We start from the raw sequence: 13,659 nt of genomic DNA on the forward strand, positions 1-13,659 counted from the left end.
GAATCCTGTTGTCACACTGAATACGAATCAGATCCCCATCATGGTACACATTCCTCTGGGGTCTGAAAGTACCATTGGTTACTGTGGGAGGGTTACATGTAATTTCTAGGAGGAGTGAGACAAATATGTTACAAGTGGAAACAGAAAACCCAGTGGTAACATCCATATAATTGTATTAATGTTATCTCTCTTCATAAATTAGCATGGGATTATTCGGATTTATATTTAAAAAAGTTACATAATACCATCAGAATGCAGGACACTTAATATAAGTCCCTTTGCCAATCTAATCTAAGTCCCTTTGCCAATCTAACAGAAGGAGAGAGGAGGAAGAGAGATAAGGACTACAATGCCACAGAGAGGGGAAAGGAGGGGAGAGGCGGGGAGAGGCAAGCATCCTGGGAACAGATCTCAGCAAATGTGGTTATATTTGCGAAAGGTCATAGAAGAAATGACATGGGAGACCTGGCAAGTGCCTCCTGGTGTTCTTTTTTTAGTGCTTTAAAGCAGTTGCAGTGTGCTCTAAAATTGATCTATGCTGCTTCAAGAAGGAAATGAAGCAGTATAACTCCAAGCACTGCTGGCAGGGGAAGGGAAGATATTACAATGCACAGTGTGACATGTGACATCTTTGCAACTGGATGCAGCTTGTGCAGTGCTGCTAGGGAGGATGCTTTTATGTAAAGGAATAAAACTTGTGGGACACATTTTGACTCCCCATCCATCTTCTACATAGCAGCAGTGTCAGGGACAAGTTTGCCCAAGGCAGTGGATGAGGCAGTTAAGCAAGTGAGCACCACACAGCTTACTGGCCAACATACTGTTCAGTGAGCCATGCATCCCAGCGGAATGGGGGCTCACTGTTTCCATGCCACTCACCAGTCCATCAGCACTGGAACCAGTGGAGGGGGCTCTTCCATGTCATGGGGACATTCTGTCAGAGCAGCTGCAATTTATGCCATCATTTCCAATAGGAGGAGACCGCAGCTGCTCTGGTGCAATCATGCATTGGTGGCATGGACTCTGGAGGAGGGTCAGTCACCACCAGCAGCACCGACTGATGAGTTGTGCAGAAGCAGTGAGCCCATATCCCTCTTGTCATGCATCCTGCCTAAGAGCAGTGGGCTTGAGGCCAATGATTTAAGGCTGAGGGTTCATCTCCCTGACACACTTTGCATTCAGCTTAGCACACACACACACCTTGCCAGACTTCTCAACATGGGCATATCTGGTTGGTAGAAATTCATTCTCCTTTGAACTGAATCATCTGGGAAATTTAGTGTTTGCTATCTGGACACTTATTTTCCCAGTGATTACTCTGAGAGCAATGTCTGGAAAAGCTGACCTAATTGACATACTCTTTTTACCCCTCTTGAGTTACCTTTGCATTCAGGATACACAATTGGCTTCTCAGTGCACTGGATTGAAAAATCAGATTGGGAAGGATTTGTTGTAAGGACATATCCTGGTCTACAGCTGAGCTCAACAGAATCACCACGCTGGAGGTACATATTCTGAATCATGTTCTCAGGAGATCTCCCCTTCACTCCTATCTTCTGGGTGTCAGACAATGAGATTACACAGGGCTCTGTGATACAAAAAGGAAAATGTATTCTGTTAATGAATGTAGATTTAGGCTGGGTTCAGATGCAGCATAAAATTGGAGACTGGTGAACACGTGGTTTCAGTTTCAAACTGTGAATCACGCCGCAGACGTTCATGAAGGCACAGCTTGCCAACCTCCAGTTCCAGGAGAGGGGAGCCCCTCCCAGCTGCCTGGCATGATTTCAGGGGGTGGTGTCTGAGGGGCACTATTTCCGCATTACTCAGGGAAGGGAGGGGAATATATGTAGAGGAGGGAAGGCAAAGGATGCTGGGTGAGGTCTGTCCCTCCATAACCTAAGATGATGTTGTAAGGGATAACCCTGGAAAAGCAGTCTGACACACATCCACATTGAGCATGAGCAAGCGCACTGCACACTATCAACCCCCAGCTTAGCCCGTTACATCCAGAAAGAGTCCTGCTGTGGGGTGACTCCCAGGCAAGTCTTTTGAAGGCTGCTCTCACTGCCCGTGCCCCCTAGTGCTGCCGGCGACCCTCATGTGTGGTGCCACTGGGCCCACCGGCACAGCATCCCCATCTCCTCCCTCTGGATGTCTGGCCAGGTCAACAGGCTTCTTCAGTAGGATGTCTCCCCTATGCAGCAGGCCGCAATCACATTGGGCACAAGATCCTTCTTCACATCCAGCAAGGTGTAGTGTAGGGATGTGCGAACAGGTTCGACATCGAACCTGTTCGGTTTGATGGTCCCATGTCAAACTGAACCCCTGCCACTTGGCCGTTAGCGGGGGGGTGCAATCTTTTTTGGGGGGTTGGTACTTACTCCCTCCGGGCACTTAACCTCTCTGGAGGTTCCCCTTCCCCTGTCGGCTTCCATTTTGTTGGAAATCACCCTGTTCAGATGATCTTCGGCACATTCCAGGCCTCACCCCCATCACAGCAGCCATTTTGGAAGCCACCACGGATGCCCAATGGGCCTCTGCGTGGCCTGGGTCATGACTGAACTGAACTGGGGGGGTTTGAGGGGATGCCGAACTGAACTGTCCTGGTCCAGTTCAGAATTGAACCAGGCCAGCCAGTTTTGTGCATACCCCTAGTGTAGAGGGCATGCCACTGGGTCTTCAGCCTCTGGAACACCTGCTCCACCACATCCTGACACTGCTATGCCTGTGGTTGAAGTTCCTCTCCAGGGCATCTCTGTATGTGTTATTTGGGGTGACCATCAGGCTGTATCTCTGGCCCCCGAATATCACTAAATTCACCATTCACCCGCCCACCTGGACGGGCACAAGGTTCACCCAGGTACCTGTACAGAGCTTGGAGGTGAGAGGGGAGGTAGAGAAAATGGCCATGTCATGGCTTCTGCCTGACACCCTGGCATCGACATCCATGAAATGCTCCATCAAGTCCACCACACCTTGCAGGGTAATGGTGTAGAAGTGCTTCTGTCTGAAGTATTCATCGTGATGTGTGGAGGCCCCCCAAATGCCAATTTGTGTTCCATCTATACAGCCCAGGACACCCAGGAACCCCTTCTCCTTGGACCCAGCCATCACCTCTTGCAACCCCCATGTATCACATCCTCTATGAACATTTCAACCAGGAGGTCCACCAATTCCCTGACTATCGCTCAGACAATGGATCTTCCAACTGTAAACAGGTTGCTGAGGGTCAAGTAGTTCGAGTTGGAGGCAAGCCTGTAAATGGTTATGGCTACCCTCTTCCATGCTGAGATGGCGTGGTGCATCAGTGTCCTGCTGGTGGAGCATGGGCTCCATTTCACCTGCCAGGAAGTCAAAGGTGGCCTGGGACATCCTGAAGCTGCCCCCAAAGCACTTGTCATCCCACTCTTCCATGTTCTCCATCAACTTCCAGGTGCTGGTGTACCTAGACAGTTCCCACCACCTTTCTTACAACCACTCTTCATCCAAGGACTGGAAAGTGGAGAGGAGGACCTCCAAATGTCTCTGGGCTGCTTCGATGGCTGACCTAGAGTACACAATCAGCCCCCTCAAATCTCCTGGAGACACCAATAACCTTGCAGTCTCTAAACGGGCAGTTCTGCTGCATCCTGGGGCCCCTAGTCCCCCAGAACCTGCAGAAAACATCTCCTCTGCTGGGGTCTGTGTATTGCTTCCGCCTCCATGGCTGTCCTAATTTGAGTCCTGATAACACTCGCCTCCATATTCTTCGTATCATATTAATTGCGCCATGGCAATGCATAATATTTTATTAGATTAATGCAGTGTAACTTCACCATTTAGCGTATTTTAGTGGTTTTTTTTTACTATTAGTGTAATTCTGTGTAACTTTACCATTTTTAGTATTAGTCCAACTTATGGTAACCATTATAGTTTTAACCATTCTTAATTTTAATTCTAGCTTTTTACCACATATGGAATCATTTTCAGCTATATTACTACTACTATTTAAACCCCCCTTCTATCTTTTTTGTGCATTTTATTATGGAAAAGTATGTTTAGCGGTTTTAGTTTTTTAGTAGCTTGTTTCTTTTTAGTAGCTTGTCTCTTTTTAAATTGTAATTATTTTAAATTTTAGCCCTTTCACAATAGCTATCATCATATTTGCTATCACCTCTATCAAGCTGTAACTTTTCTCCAGTATTATTCATTTAATGTGTAATTTTATGCTGGTCTCTGACCGTAATAAAGCTTGATTCTGATTCTGATTCTCCTCCATGGTGTTGAGGACCATGAATGGCGTTGTTAACCACGATGCTGGCAAGCAATGGCAAGCCTTTTCCTCTCTTGCTTTGAGGGGAGTTGTGTGATGGCACATATCCTTGTTAGGGATGTGCATGGAACTGGCTCCTTTTAAGCCGAGGCTCCTTTTAAGGTCACTGAAACAACGGGGCAGCAAGGAGATAGGCTGCAACCCCGATAGACTATTTATACACAGAGCTCTGGAGAGGGAAGTGTGGTGGGGTGGGTGGGTAAGTGTACAACTGGTTTGAATGTGGGGGTTCCGAACCTGTTCGGTGTTCTAAGAATAGAATGCTGAACAGGTTCGTGCACATCCCTAGCCCTGGTGGGAGCTTGGATTCTGCATGCTGGCCACTTGGGGCATATGCGGGGTGGGGGTACCCACCCATCTAGCTTGCACAGCCGCAGGAGCAAAGGGGTGGTGTTTGTGGGGAGGGAATGTCCCCTCATGGTTTCCTGCCTGAGGTATCATCCAGGGCAGAAGGTTCTAGGCCCGGCTCATTCTCCCTCCAAATTCTAGCCCATTTGGGTGCCTTGGAATGGTCAGTTTCTGGCTCCCTCAAGAACACCCTCCTTGTTTGTTTCAGAACTGAAATAAATGAAGAAGGGCCACCTGTGTGTGGGCACTCTCTCCCTCCAAACAAAGTAATATGGACCTTGCTTTCCCTCCTTGCAAGAGAAGCCTTTTAGACATTTCTAGGTAGAAGGGGAAAGCCGGCCCTCCTTTATTTAGTCCTCTTTGAGCACTTTATTGAGCTGTAGGTGGTTTCCTCTTGATTCCTGGTCACCTTTTGGGGGTCCCCTTAAGGATCTCACATGCAGCTATGGACATGTGGACCCCTTTTATTAGTGGTGCCCCTCTCTAAGCACCCTTTCCCTTTGTACGGTGGGAATGGATCAGAGTGGTCGAATGAAGAAAATCAACCACAGGTGCATTGGCACCCCCTTCCTGACACCTGTTATCTGTCCAGGGCCCTGGCAAGAGTGGCTGCTGTTGGTGCACACCTGTGCAGGAAGTAACACCTTTCGTATGCCAGGCAGCCCTTTTTGGGTGTGGGTGGGAAGATGGCATGGGCTGCTCTGCAAGGGGCATTGCTGTGTTAGGCAAAAAAGCACTAGTATACTTTTGTGGAGCACCACTATCAATTAGAAGGTACCCTTCTAGGGTACGCAGTGGCAGCATGGCAAAGAGTGGGTTGCCCACCTATTTTTGTCACAGATGGCTGCCTGCTTGTCTTGAATGATGAGACGTGGAGCCATGGGTGGTAGTGGTGTGCACAGAACCATGGCGGCACAGTCCGGCACTGAGGGGGGTCGAACTTTAAGGGCGGGGGGGGGGTAGTACTTACCCCTCCTGCCGCTCTTCCCCCTCCGGCACTGTATTTAGAATTGAAGTTTCGGGGGCGGTAGTGTTCCTCCCTGCCGCCCCTGCCCCCGTCGTTGCCAGGAAGTCGTGTAAATACCAGCACGCATGTGCCCGTCGACAGTGGCAACAGGCGCATGTGTGCTGGTATTTACACGACTTCCTGGCAACGATGGGGGCAGGGGCAGCAGGGAGGAACGCTGCCGCCCCTGAAACTTCAATTCTAAATACAGTGCTGGAGGGGGAAGAGCGACGGGAGGGGTAAGTATTATCCCCCTGCCCTTAAAGTTCGACCCCCCCTCAGTGCCGGACCGTCAGCCCAGCCCGGTTCCGAACTCGTTCGGAGGCATCCAACATGGCCTCCGAACTGGTTCGTGCACATCCCTAATGGGTGGTACTGCCTCCCCACTGGCCACCATTTCCATATTTCTCCCCACCCCGAATTCAGGGGTGGGACAGTCCCCCTTGAAAGCAGCAAGAAACTGAGAGTAGCAGAAAAGATTGTGTCTCTTTAAAATCTCTGCACGTGCCACTGTTGCCAGGCAGAATGGGGAAGAGAGGGGAGGATGGCGGGTGTGTGGCCCTTTGGCTGAGAGCCAGCCAGCGAGAGCTGTGGCATGCATAGGGCAGCTGCATCCCTAGTTTGCACTGCCTCCTCTATGATTGTGTTTCAAAATTGGTACAAAACGATGGTTATGGTGATGCCTGGGTTCAAACGTAACTGTTTGGTGACCAACCCACAGGTCTTGGGAGTGACCCTTTGTGCAAACCAAAGGTTCAGATTGGAGAGGCAAACCACAGGTATCTTTTGGCCCAAACCTGCAGTTTCATGTATTCGGGCATACTGGAGTTCCAACCTCTGCCCACTTTAACTCTGGTTTCACACTATGTCTGAACTTGGCCTATAACTTTCCTGACATTCACAGCAATGCCTTTCCAAGGAACTGAAAGAATACACAAGCTATGAGCTCACATCACTGCTGCGTATGGTAGGGGTTGCTCAAATCACATTGCATCATCCAACTACAGTTACCTGGATTACTTCAATCAGTAGGGCCAGGAAGTTACCTTGCACATGAAGTAACACTAAGTATACATATTGTGTTTTTCAAATATTGGAAAGAATTTTCAAGATTGCCTCCGAAATCCTTACAGCTGTTCTGTAAGGAAGTCAGTATTGCTATCCCCATCTTACATAGGGCAGACTGAAGCAGAGAGAAGAGTGGCTTGTTTACAGCCAACTAGAAGAGACCCAAGATATGGACTGAGAGGGGTTCCTGGGAAAGCAGACAAATTTGACCCTGCCACAAATTAGTCAAATGGAAAAGAGCAGCTAGCTGTAAAATTACTGAAACCATCCCCTGTGCAAAACCCAATGAAGTTGCAAATGAAGGAAAGCCAGGCATTTATGCAAGTTAAATGTTACATGACTGACACAAAATGTACAACCACCACTTACCCAGACAAATGGGCACTTTTGTCCAGTTTCCATTTACGCAGAATGATCTGTTATGTCCTTTCATGGCATAATATGGTTGGCATTTGAATTCTACCCAGGAGCCAGACTTGTACTGTTTCTGATTTAAGGTAATGATGTCTCCATTCTCAATTGTGGGTGAACGGCTACAGCTTTTTCCTCTTTCTAGGAAGCAATAAAGGGATAAGAATGACAACTTCAGCCATCTCAAAGTTCAGGTATTGTACAAAAGCATTTCTGGACTGATGTCACAGAAGTAAATGAGAAGCTTAATATGTGGCACGGTAGCCCATGCCATGGGTCAGAACTGAGCATTGGGCAGCTTAATTCTTACATCAGCTGAATTTAGCCATTTTGGCTATTTTATTTTATTTAATGTTCAGATACAGTTTTACGTGGCCAAACAATTCATTTGGCTTTTTAAGATTGATGGTTGATGTACAGAGCAAGGATGCACTGGTGCAGTGAGAGAGCAGCATAACAGAAGTTCCCAACTAACTGCACTGGTGCAGTGAGGAGGCAGCAATTGTTTATGCCCCCCCCCCTTTTCAGGAGGCCTTCTGTGCCACCACAGAGCATGTTTCTGATGGTCAGGCAGCCCTTGGGGACATATTTTTCAGTGGCACAGAGGGCAACATGAGGAAGGGGAGGGCATCAGAAATTGTCACTTCCCCACTGCACTAGTGCAGCGGGAAAGTTCTGCTAAGCTGCTCCCTCACTGCATGAGTATATCCTTGCTCTGGATGACAGCTGATAACTTTGGTCATCTCATTAAAGTTCCAGTATGAAACTGGAACTTTGCCCACAGAAACAAAAGAAAATCTTAAAATAATAGCACAGTAGCCATGGGTCAGAACTGAGCATGGATAGCATAATCCTTATATCAACTGAATTAACCACATGGGACTAATTTAATCCAGAAACCACTTTATGCACTTAAACAACTCATTGGGATTCCCCCCTCTTAGATAATATGCTCATTTGCTAGGATTACCAAACTGTGTCTGTCTCTCAATTAGTTTCTAGACTATGGAGATATGACTAATGTGTTTTCTGCTTAGGATCTTCTGTTGTAGCCCCAATTAGCATAACTGATTTTGCAGATCTTAAATAAATTGGCCCTCTCAATTGCCATATAATTGGCAGTGGTGGAGGTGAGGGGGTGGAGATACCATAATTTATCACCACATACAGTATTCCCAGATGAAGGACTGCAAGAGAGTGGAAGGCCTTCATTTGTTATACTCTGGATCAAGAGGGCTATTCGTCGCCCTTTGCCTGGAACTATTTCAAATGGGCAACCAGCCAGGGTGTAGCAGAGTTGGAGACAGCCTTGGAGCAAGATTTAAGGATGAAGCTGCCCTGCCCACATTCCTTTGCATCTGGCACACCTTTGTTGACTTTCCTGCTACCTATCAGTTTGGCACTGGTGCGACCTGATGACATCACAGAGCTGGTACAGTGCACTGGTTTGGTGGGTCAACTGTGCAGATGCCAGTGAGAACCAGTCTGCATTAAGGGGGCCACCTATTCTCTCTGGGATCTGACCAGCCCTGACTCAGAACCATGTGGCTGTGTGGCTCTGAGGCATAGGAGAGTGCCTTGTGGAGCACCTAGTGTATGGTGGGGAAGCTGGCTAGTGACTCCCAGAGACCCACATCCCCAGTAATTTGCCACCACTACCCCAGTTTTGGCTACATGCCTGGGAATCAGCCACTTCCAGCCTAACTGCAGTAAAATGACAACTAATTAATACATCCATATTTTTCTGCTAGTTTCCAAAATCTGAATGTTCCATCATGTGTTGCTCTCCATATGGTTACTTTTTGATAAAGTCTGGGGGTAGGACCCATCAATGGCAGCAAAGACACCATTGAGTGTGGTGGGAAAACTATTCCTTCCCACATGGAAATGTCATGTAGGCAGAGACATTAAGGAAGGGTATAAGCCAGTGGTTCCCAACTGGGAGCCTCCAGAGACAACTCCCATCAGCCCCTGCTACAATAAAGTGTAGTAACACCTAGAGGCTCCCAGTTTGGTGACCACTGACATAAGCAATTCTTTTAGGTGAGGAACTACTTTAATTGGATTAGAGACTCTATGAGGAAAAAAGCAGGCTACCTGTAAGAACTGGAAAGTAAGGTAGTTACAAGCCGCTTGAATATTTTTAATTGAAGAGTAAGACATTAATATTAATTTCATGTTTACCAGAGATACATAATGGGAAATCCATGTGCCCATCACCACACTTCCCAACTGAAGACATTATGAGCAAATATCCTTCTCTGCACATGAATTCCAGTGTGTGATTACTTCGAATCACTTGTGAACGTCTTCGGCCACCAGATAGAAGCAGGTTTTTGGCATCCAGCTGCTATTTTGCGATAATACAGGGCGCTAAAATTGGGAGGGAAAGACAGGAATTATCAATGGGACTCATTTTTGTCCATACATTTTGTGCTATTGGCTTTTTTTTTTTTTTTTGACATTTTGTGCTATTCCCAGCCTACATAGTCATTCATAAGTTTTTCTTCCATATTACATCTGTGCCTCCAGAGCTGTGGTCAGTCCAGATCTGAGAGTATATTTTTAACCACAGATTTTGAATATTGAGCCAGTCCTTGCAAACAGAATTCTATCCATGTGACATGGCAAGAATAAGGAGGATACTTCTCATCACATTTTGTGGCATCATCAAAATGGCAGGTGCCCCACCTTCTATATAAGATGTATGTAGTAGGAGAAGACTTCAGAGCAGTGATCTGGGTGAAACGTGTCATCTTCCGCACCCTTAGTAAATATCAGCTTTTGAGCATTGTATAACTCCTAACTTTGTATAACTCCACACTACCCCTAGCAAGTAGGAAAAGGTGTCCTACCCCTAAGCCAGGGCTGCTCAACTTTGGCCCTCCTGCAAATGTAAGCCTACATAATCTCCAGCTATTGGCCAGTGTGGCTGGGGATTATGGGGGTTGTAGTCCAAAAAGTTTGGGGGGGGGGCTAGGTTGAGCAGGCCTGCCCTAAGCCCTTTGACATGAGCAGAATGGGCTTCACTCCCTACCCACCCCCAAAATACTGTCTTTTGAAACTGTCAAGAGGAGTAGCTTATGTGAAGTCACTGCCACAAGTTATCCCTGAGACACCCGGAGAGGAGTTATATAATAACCAAACACCAGAGTCCACATGCCAGAGACAGCTGAAATGAATTTAGAGGCAAACTGAAGGAAAAAACACATGAACTGGTAAAATGCAAATATTTATAAATCAATTTTAATTAATACACATTAAGCATACCATACATATATATTTATATTAAAACACTGGTGGCTATTCTAAAGGATAGAAGAGGAAGGAGTCTCACAAATTGTGTACTCTGCAGGGTGGATTAAGGAGCCACTGTTCGATCTGAAGTTCTTGAGCCAGCCCCAGTCCCCTGGCTCTTGGTGCTGACTCCATGGCAGAAGGAATGATGCTCAAGAGAAGAAAGCCACCATTTCCTTCTTTTTAGTAGTTCAATCTTTGCTTTCTCTCTTATCTCCAACTCTTCTTCTTCATAATCTAATTTCTCCTCTAGCTCTCCTCCTAGGCCTGTGTGTTCTCTCCATTTTTCCTGCTACCAATACAGCACCATCCAATAGAGCGCTACACACGTATACCATATTTAACCAAATGGAAGGTGACTCTGAATTAAAGATGACCCTCTGATTTCTAACATCAGAGAACTTGCTGGAAAATTAGGCTTGATTCAGGTGAATTGGGTCAATAAAAAATCAGGATAAGAGGCAGGGAACCTGGCATTTTTGTGATGTCAAAAGCTGTGATAAGGAATAGCCTCCTCGTTTCCTTGACATGTTTATTACAATGTACAGTTTCAGACTCCCTCCCAAAATGAGCCAGCTAGGGATATAGGCAGGAGGCCAAGAAGCTACTGTGGCAAGATGTCCTCGCTAGGGATATGCACAGAACAGCTTGAATGGTGGGCGGTTCTGCCAGTTTGAAGGCAGGGAGTTCTGATTTAAGGGCGGAGGAGGGTGCACTTGCCCTCCCTCCACTTTCCCCCTGCCGACGCTCCATGTTTTAAAAGTCCACCAGGGCAGCAGTGTACCTCCCAGCCCCTTTACCCCTTTACCAGAAGTAGGCGGAAGTATCTGACGTGCCTGCATGCGCTGGATGTGAGCATGTCACGGGAGTGTGTCGGGCGTGCACGTGTCCGGCACACACAGGCATGTCAGATACTTCCACCTACTTCTGGTAAAGGTGGCAACGGGGCGGCAGGAAGGTACGCTGCCATCCTGGTGGACTTTTAAAATATGGAGCGCAGGCAGGGGGGAAGCGGAAGGAGAGGTAAGTGCACCCTCCCCTGCCCTTAAAACAGAACCCCACTGCCTTCGAGCCTCCTCCACCCCGTTTCCTTGCACATCCCTAGTCCTCGCATGTTACCTGCAGTGTCTGTGGTTAGTATGCAACTTGGGAGACAGCAACACTAATACTGTGCTAGGAGGAAAGTGCTTTTGGCTCTGTCCTGCAGAATCCTTCCCCCTCCACTGTAGAATTGTGTGCTGTTCCCCAGTTGGAAAGGGAACACCATAGCTGGAGAAATATTAACTCTTGGCTCTTTTCTACATATTAATCTACGGCATTGGCTTTAGGCCATAGCATTTTACATTAATAGCTTAATGGGGGAATTTTGTCATTTCAATTCAAGTCCCACAGTAACCACTGAGGAAATGTTTTAATTTACGTATAAAATGTATAAAAATAAATAAATCTATAAGAACCTCAAACATGGTTTTAGCCCTGAGGCTAAAAATAAATTACAGCGGAACCTTATATAATAAATTCACAAATAATAAGAATTCAACAAAAATCCAAAAATAACCAATAAAGAAATAATCCAAATTGCAGATATATTTAGAGAAGAAATTACACAGATATTTGACAGTATACGTATATATCAATCTCTTTTAAAAGTTATTGATCAATCACAATAAAATCTAAACATTTTCAAAACTGTCAGTATATAGCTTAGAAGACTGCATGCTTTCAAGCATAAACAATTATAAAACTGTCAAGTGATGAGGTCTTTAAAAAAAACAAAAGACCAAATAATTATAAATTAAGGAGATAGTTTCAAAGACTATGAAGAAGCCAGATGCATTTTGACTGCCAGCGGGTCTTCCTTAGTGGTAATAGCTGAAGCGTATGAATTTTCGTAAGATAAATCCTATATGGCACAAAGTTATATTTAAAAATACCATTATCACAATTACATCACTAACATAACAAAATAGTTTGCAAATTAAAAGTTACACACACATCCATACATCAAATATCTGTGCAATTTCTTTTCTAAGTATATTTGCAATTTGGAGATAGAGATAGACACAGACACAGACACACACACACACACACACCCCAATATATATATTGGTTATTGGTTATTTTTTTATTCCTGTGGAGAGAAGAACAGCAGCAGATTAGTAGAAGTGTCCCTCATTCTTCTCCAAGAAGAGGGCAAAAGAAGAGGACTACTGTGCACATTGCACCAGAGACCAGGAGGCAGCACACGATGGACTAGCCTAGGAAGCAGGAAGCAGTGGCAATGGTGGGAGATGTGGTGGTGGTGCACACAGAGCCAGTGCCAGACTATTTTGCACCCTAGGCAAACACATTACACTCGGGGCCCCTCTGAGGTCTGAGCCCTAGACGACTGCCTAGTTGGCCTAATGGTAGCACCAGCCCTGGTTGCACACACTGTGTAGCACTTGCTGTGCTGCCTCTTTTAAGCTCTTTCCTAGGCCATTGCCCATGTGCAGGAGAGCTCTTAATTAGAGCAATATGGTGGGCAGGCAGAAAGGCAGTGTGGGTAGACTCCAAAGTTGGCACCCACATCAGCCAGCAGCCAATACACAGTGGTTAGCAGCCCTGTCCCCCTAAGGAAAATCTTATTTACCCTTCTGGCAGCTTGAGGAGTGTCCAGGCTTCTCCAAAAGGATTCAGGACAAACTTATTCTTTAGTAAAACAACAAACTTGGTATAGAATTAGCTATTAAGTGAATACATGAGTATATAGAAATATGAGTTGCATAAATGAAGTGTATATAGTTGGAGGAGGAGAGAATACTTAATAAGAATAATTGTTGCAAAGGGGAAAAGGGAAGTGAGAGGAAATTGTTTCTAAGAGGGAAGGCAAGATCCAAGAAAAGAGAAGCAAAGGAGTAATGTTATAAGGTGGTGGTGGGAGTAAAACATAAGGGAAGGCAACAAGGGGAGAAAAATCTGCTGCTTACATTTTATACCACCAAAAATCAAACTTCTCCCCTTTGTCTTCTCAGGCCCTTGATTGGTTTCCATCTGCTGCACCCAAGAGTCTCATTGGCTCATTGTGTTCCCTGTTCCCATAGATTTAAAAAACCCCAAATAATCTGTTTTGATCATGGCAACTTGGATCCCATCAAAAATACAACCCTCCACTTTTAGCAGGGCTTGTTAATGTTTGACCCCCCAATTAACTAATATTATCAGGCCTTATAAT

The 13,659-nt window shown here is 46.0% G+C and overlaps 1 protein-coding gene across 1 annotated transcript in view; it reads right to left on the reverse strand.

The window, feature by feature from the left end:
* LOC128322200 (complement factor H-related protein 4-like) overlaps nucleotides 1-13,353 on the reverse strand; it is a 65,671-nt gene extending 52,318 nt beyond the window's left edge. The window contains exons 1-4 of the mRNA XM_053243014.1: nucleotides 13,078-13,353; nucleotides 9,333-9,521; nucleotides 7,107-7,289; nucleotides 1,382-1,588 (exon numbers count right to left, since the gene is read on the reverse strand). Coding sequence (XP_053098989.1) covers nucleotides 1,382-1,588; nucleotides 7,107-7,289; nucleotides 9,333-9,417 — 475 coding nt within the window. The 5' untranslated portion in view covers nucleotides 9,418-9,521; nucleotides 13,078-13,353. The remainder of the gene's footprint in view (nucleotides 1-1,381; nucleotides 1,589-7,106; nucleotides 7,290-9,332; nucleotides 9,522-13,077) is intronic.
* Between the last annotated feature and the right edge of the window lie 306 nt (nucleotides 13,354-13,659).

The sequence above is a fragment of the Hemicordylus capensis genome, chromosome 4 (genome assembly GCF_027244095.1).
Source record: "Hemicordylus capensis ecotype Gifberg chromosome 4, rHemCap1.1.pri, whole genome shotgun sequence".
NCBI lineage: Eukaryota > Metazoa > Chordata > Lepidosauria > Squamata > Cordylidae > Hemicordylus > Hemicordylus capensis.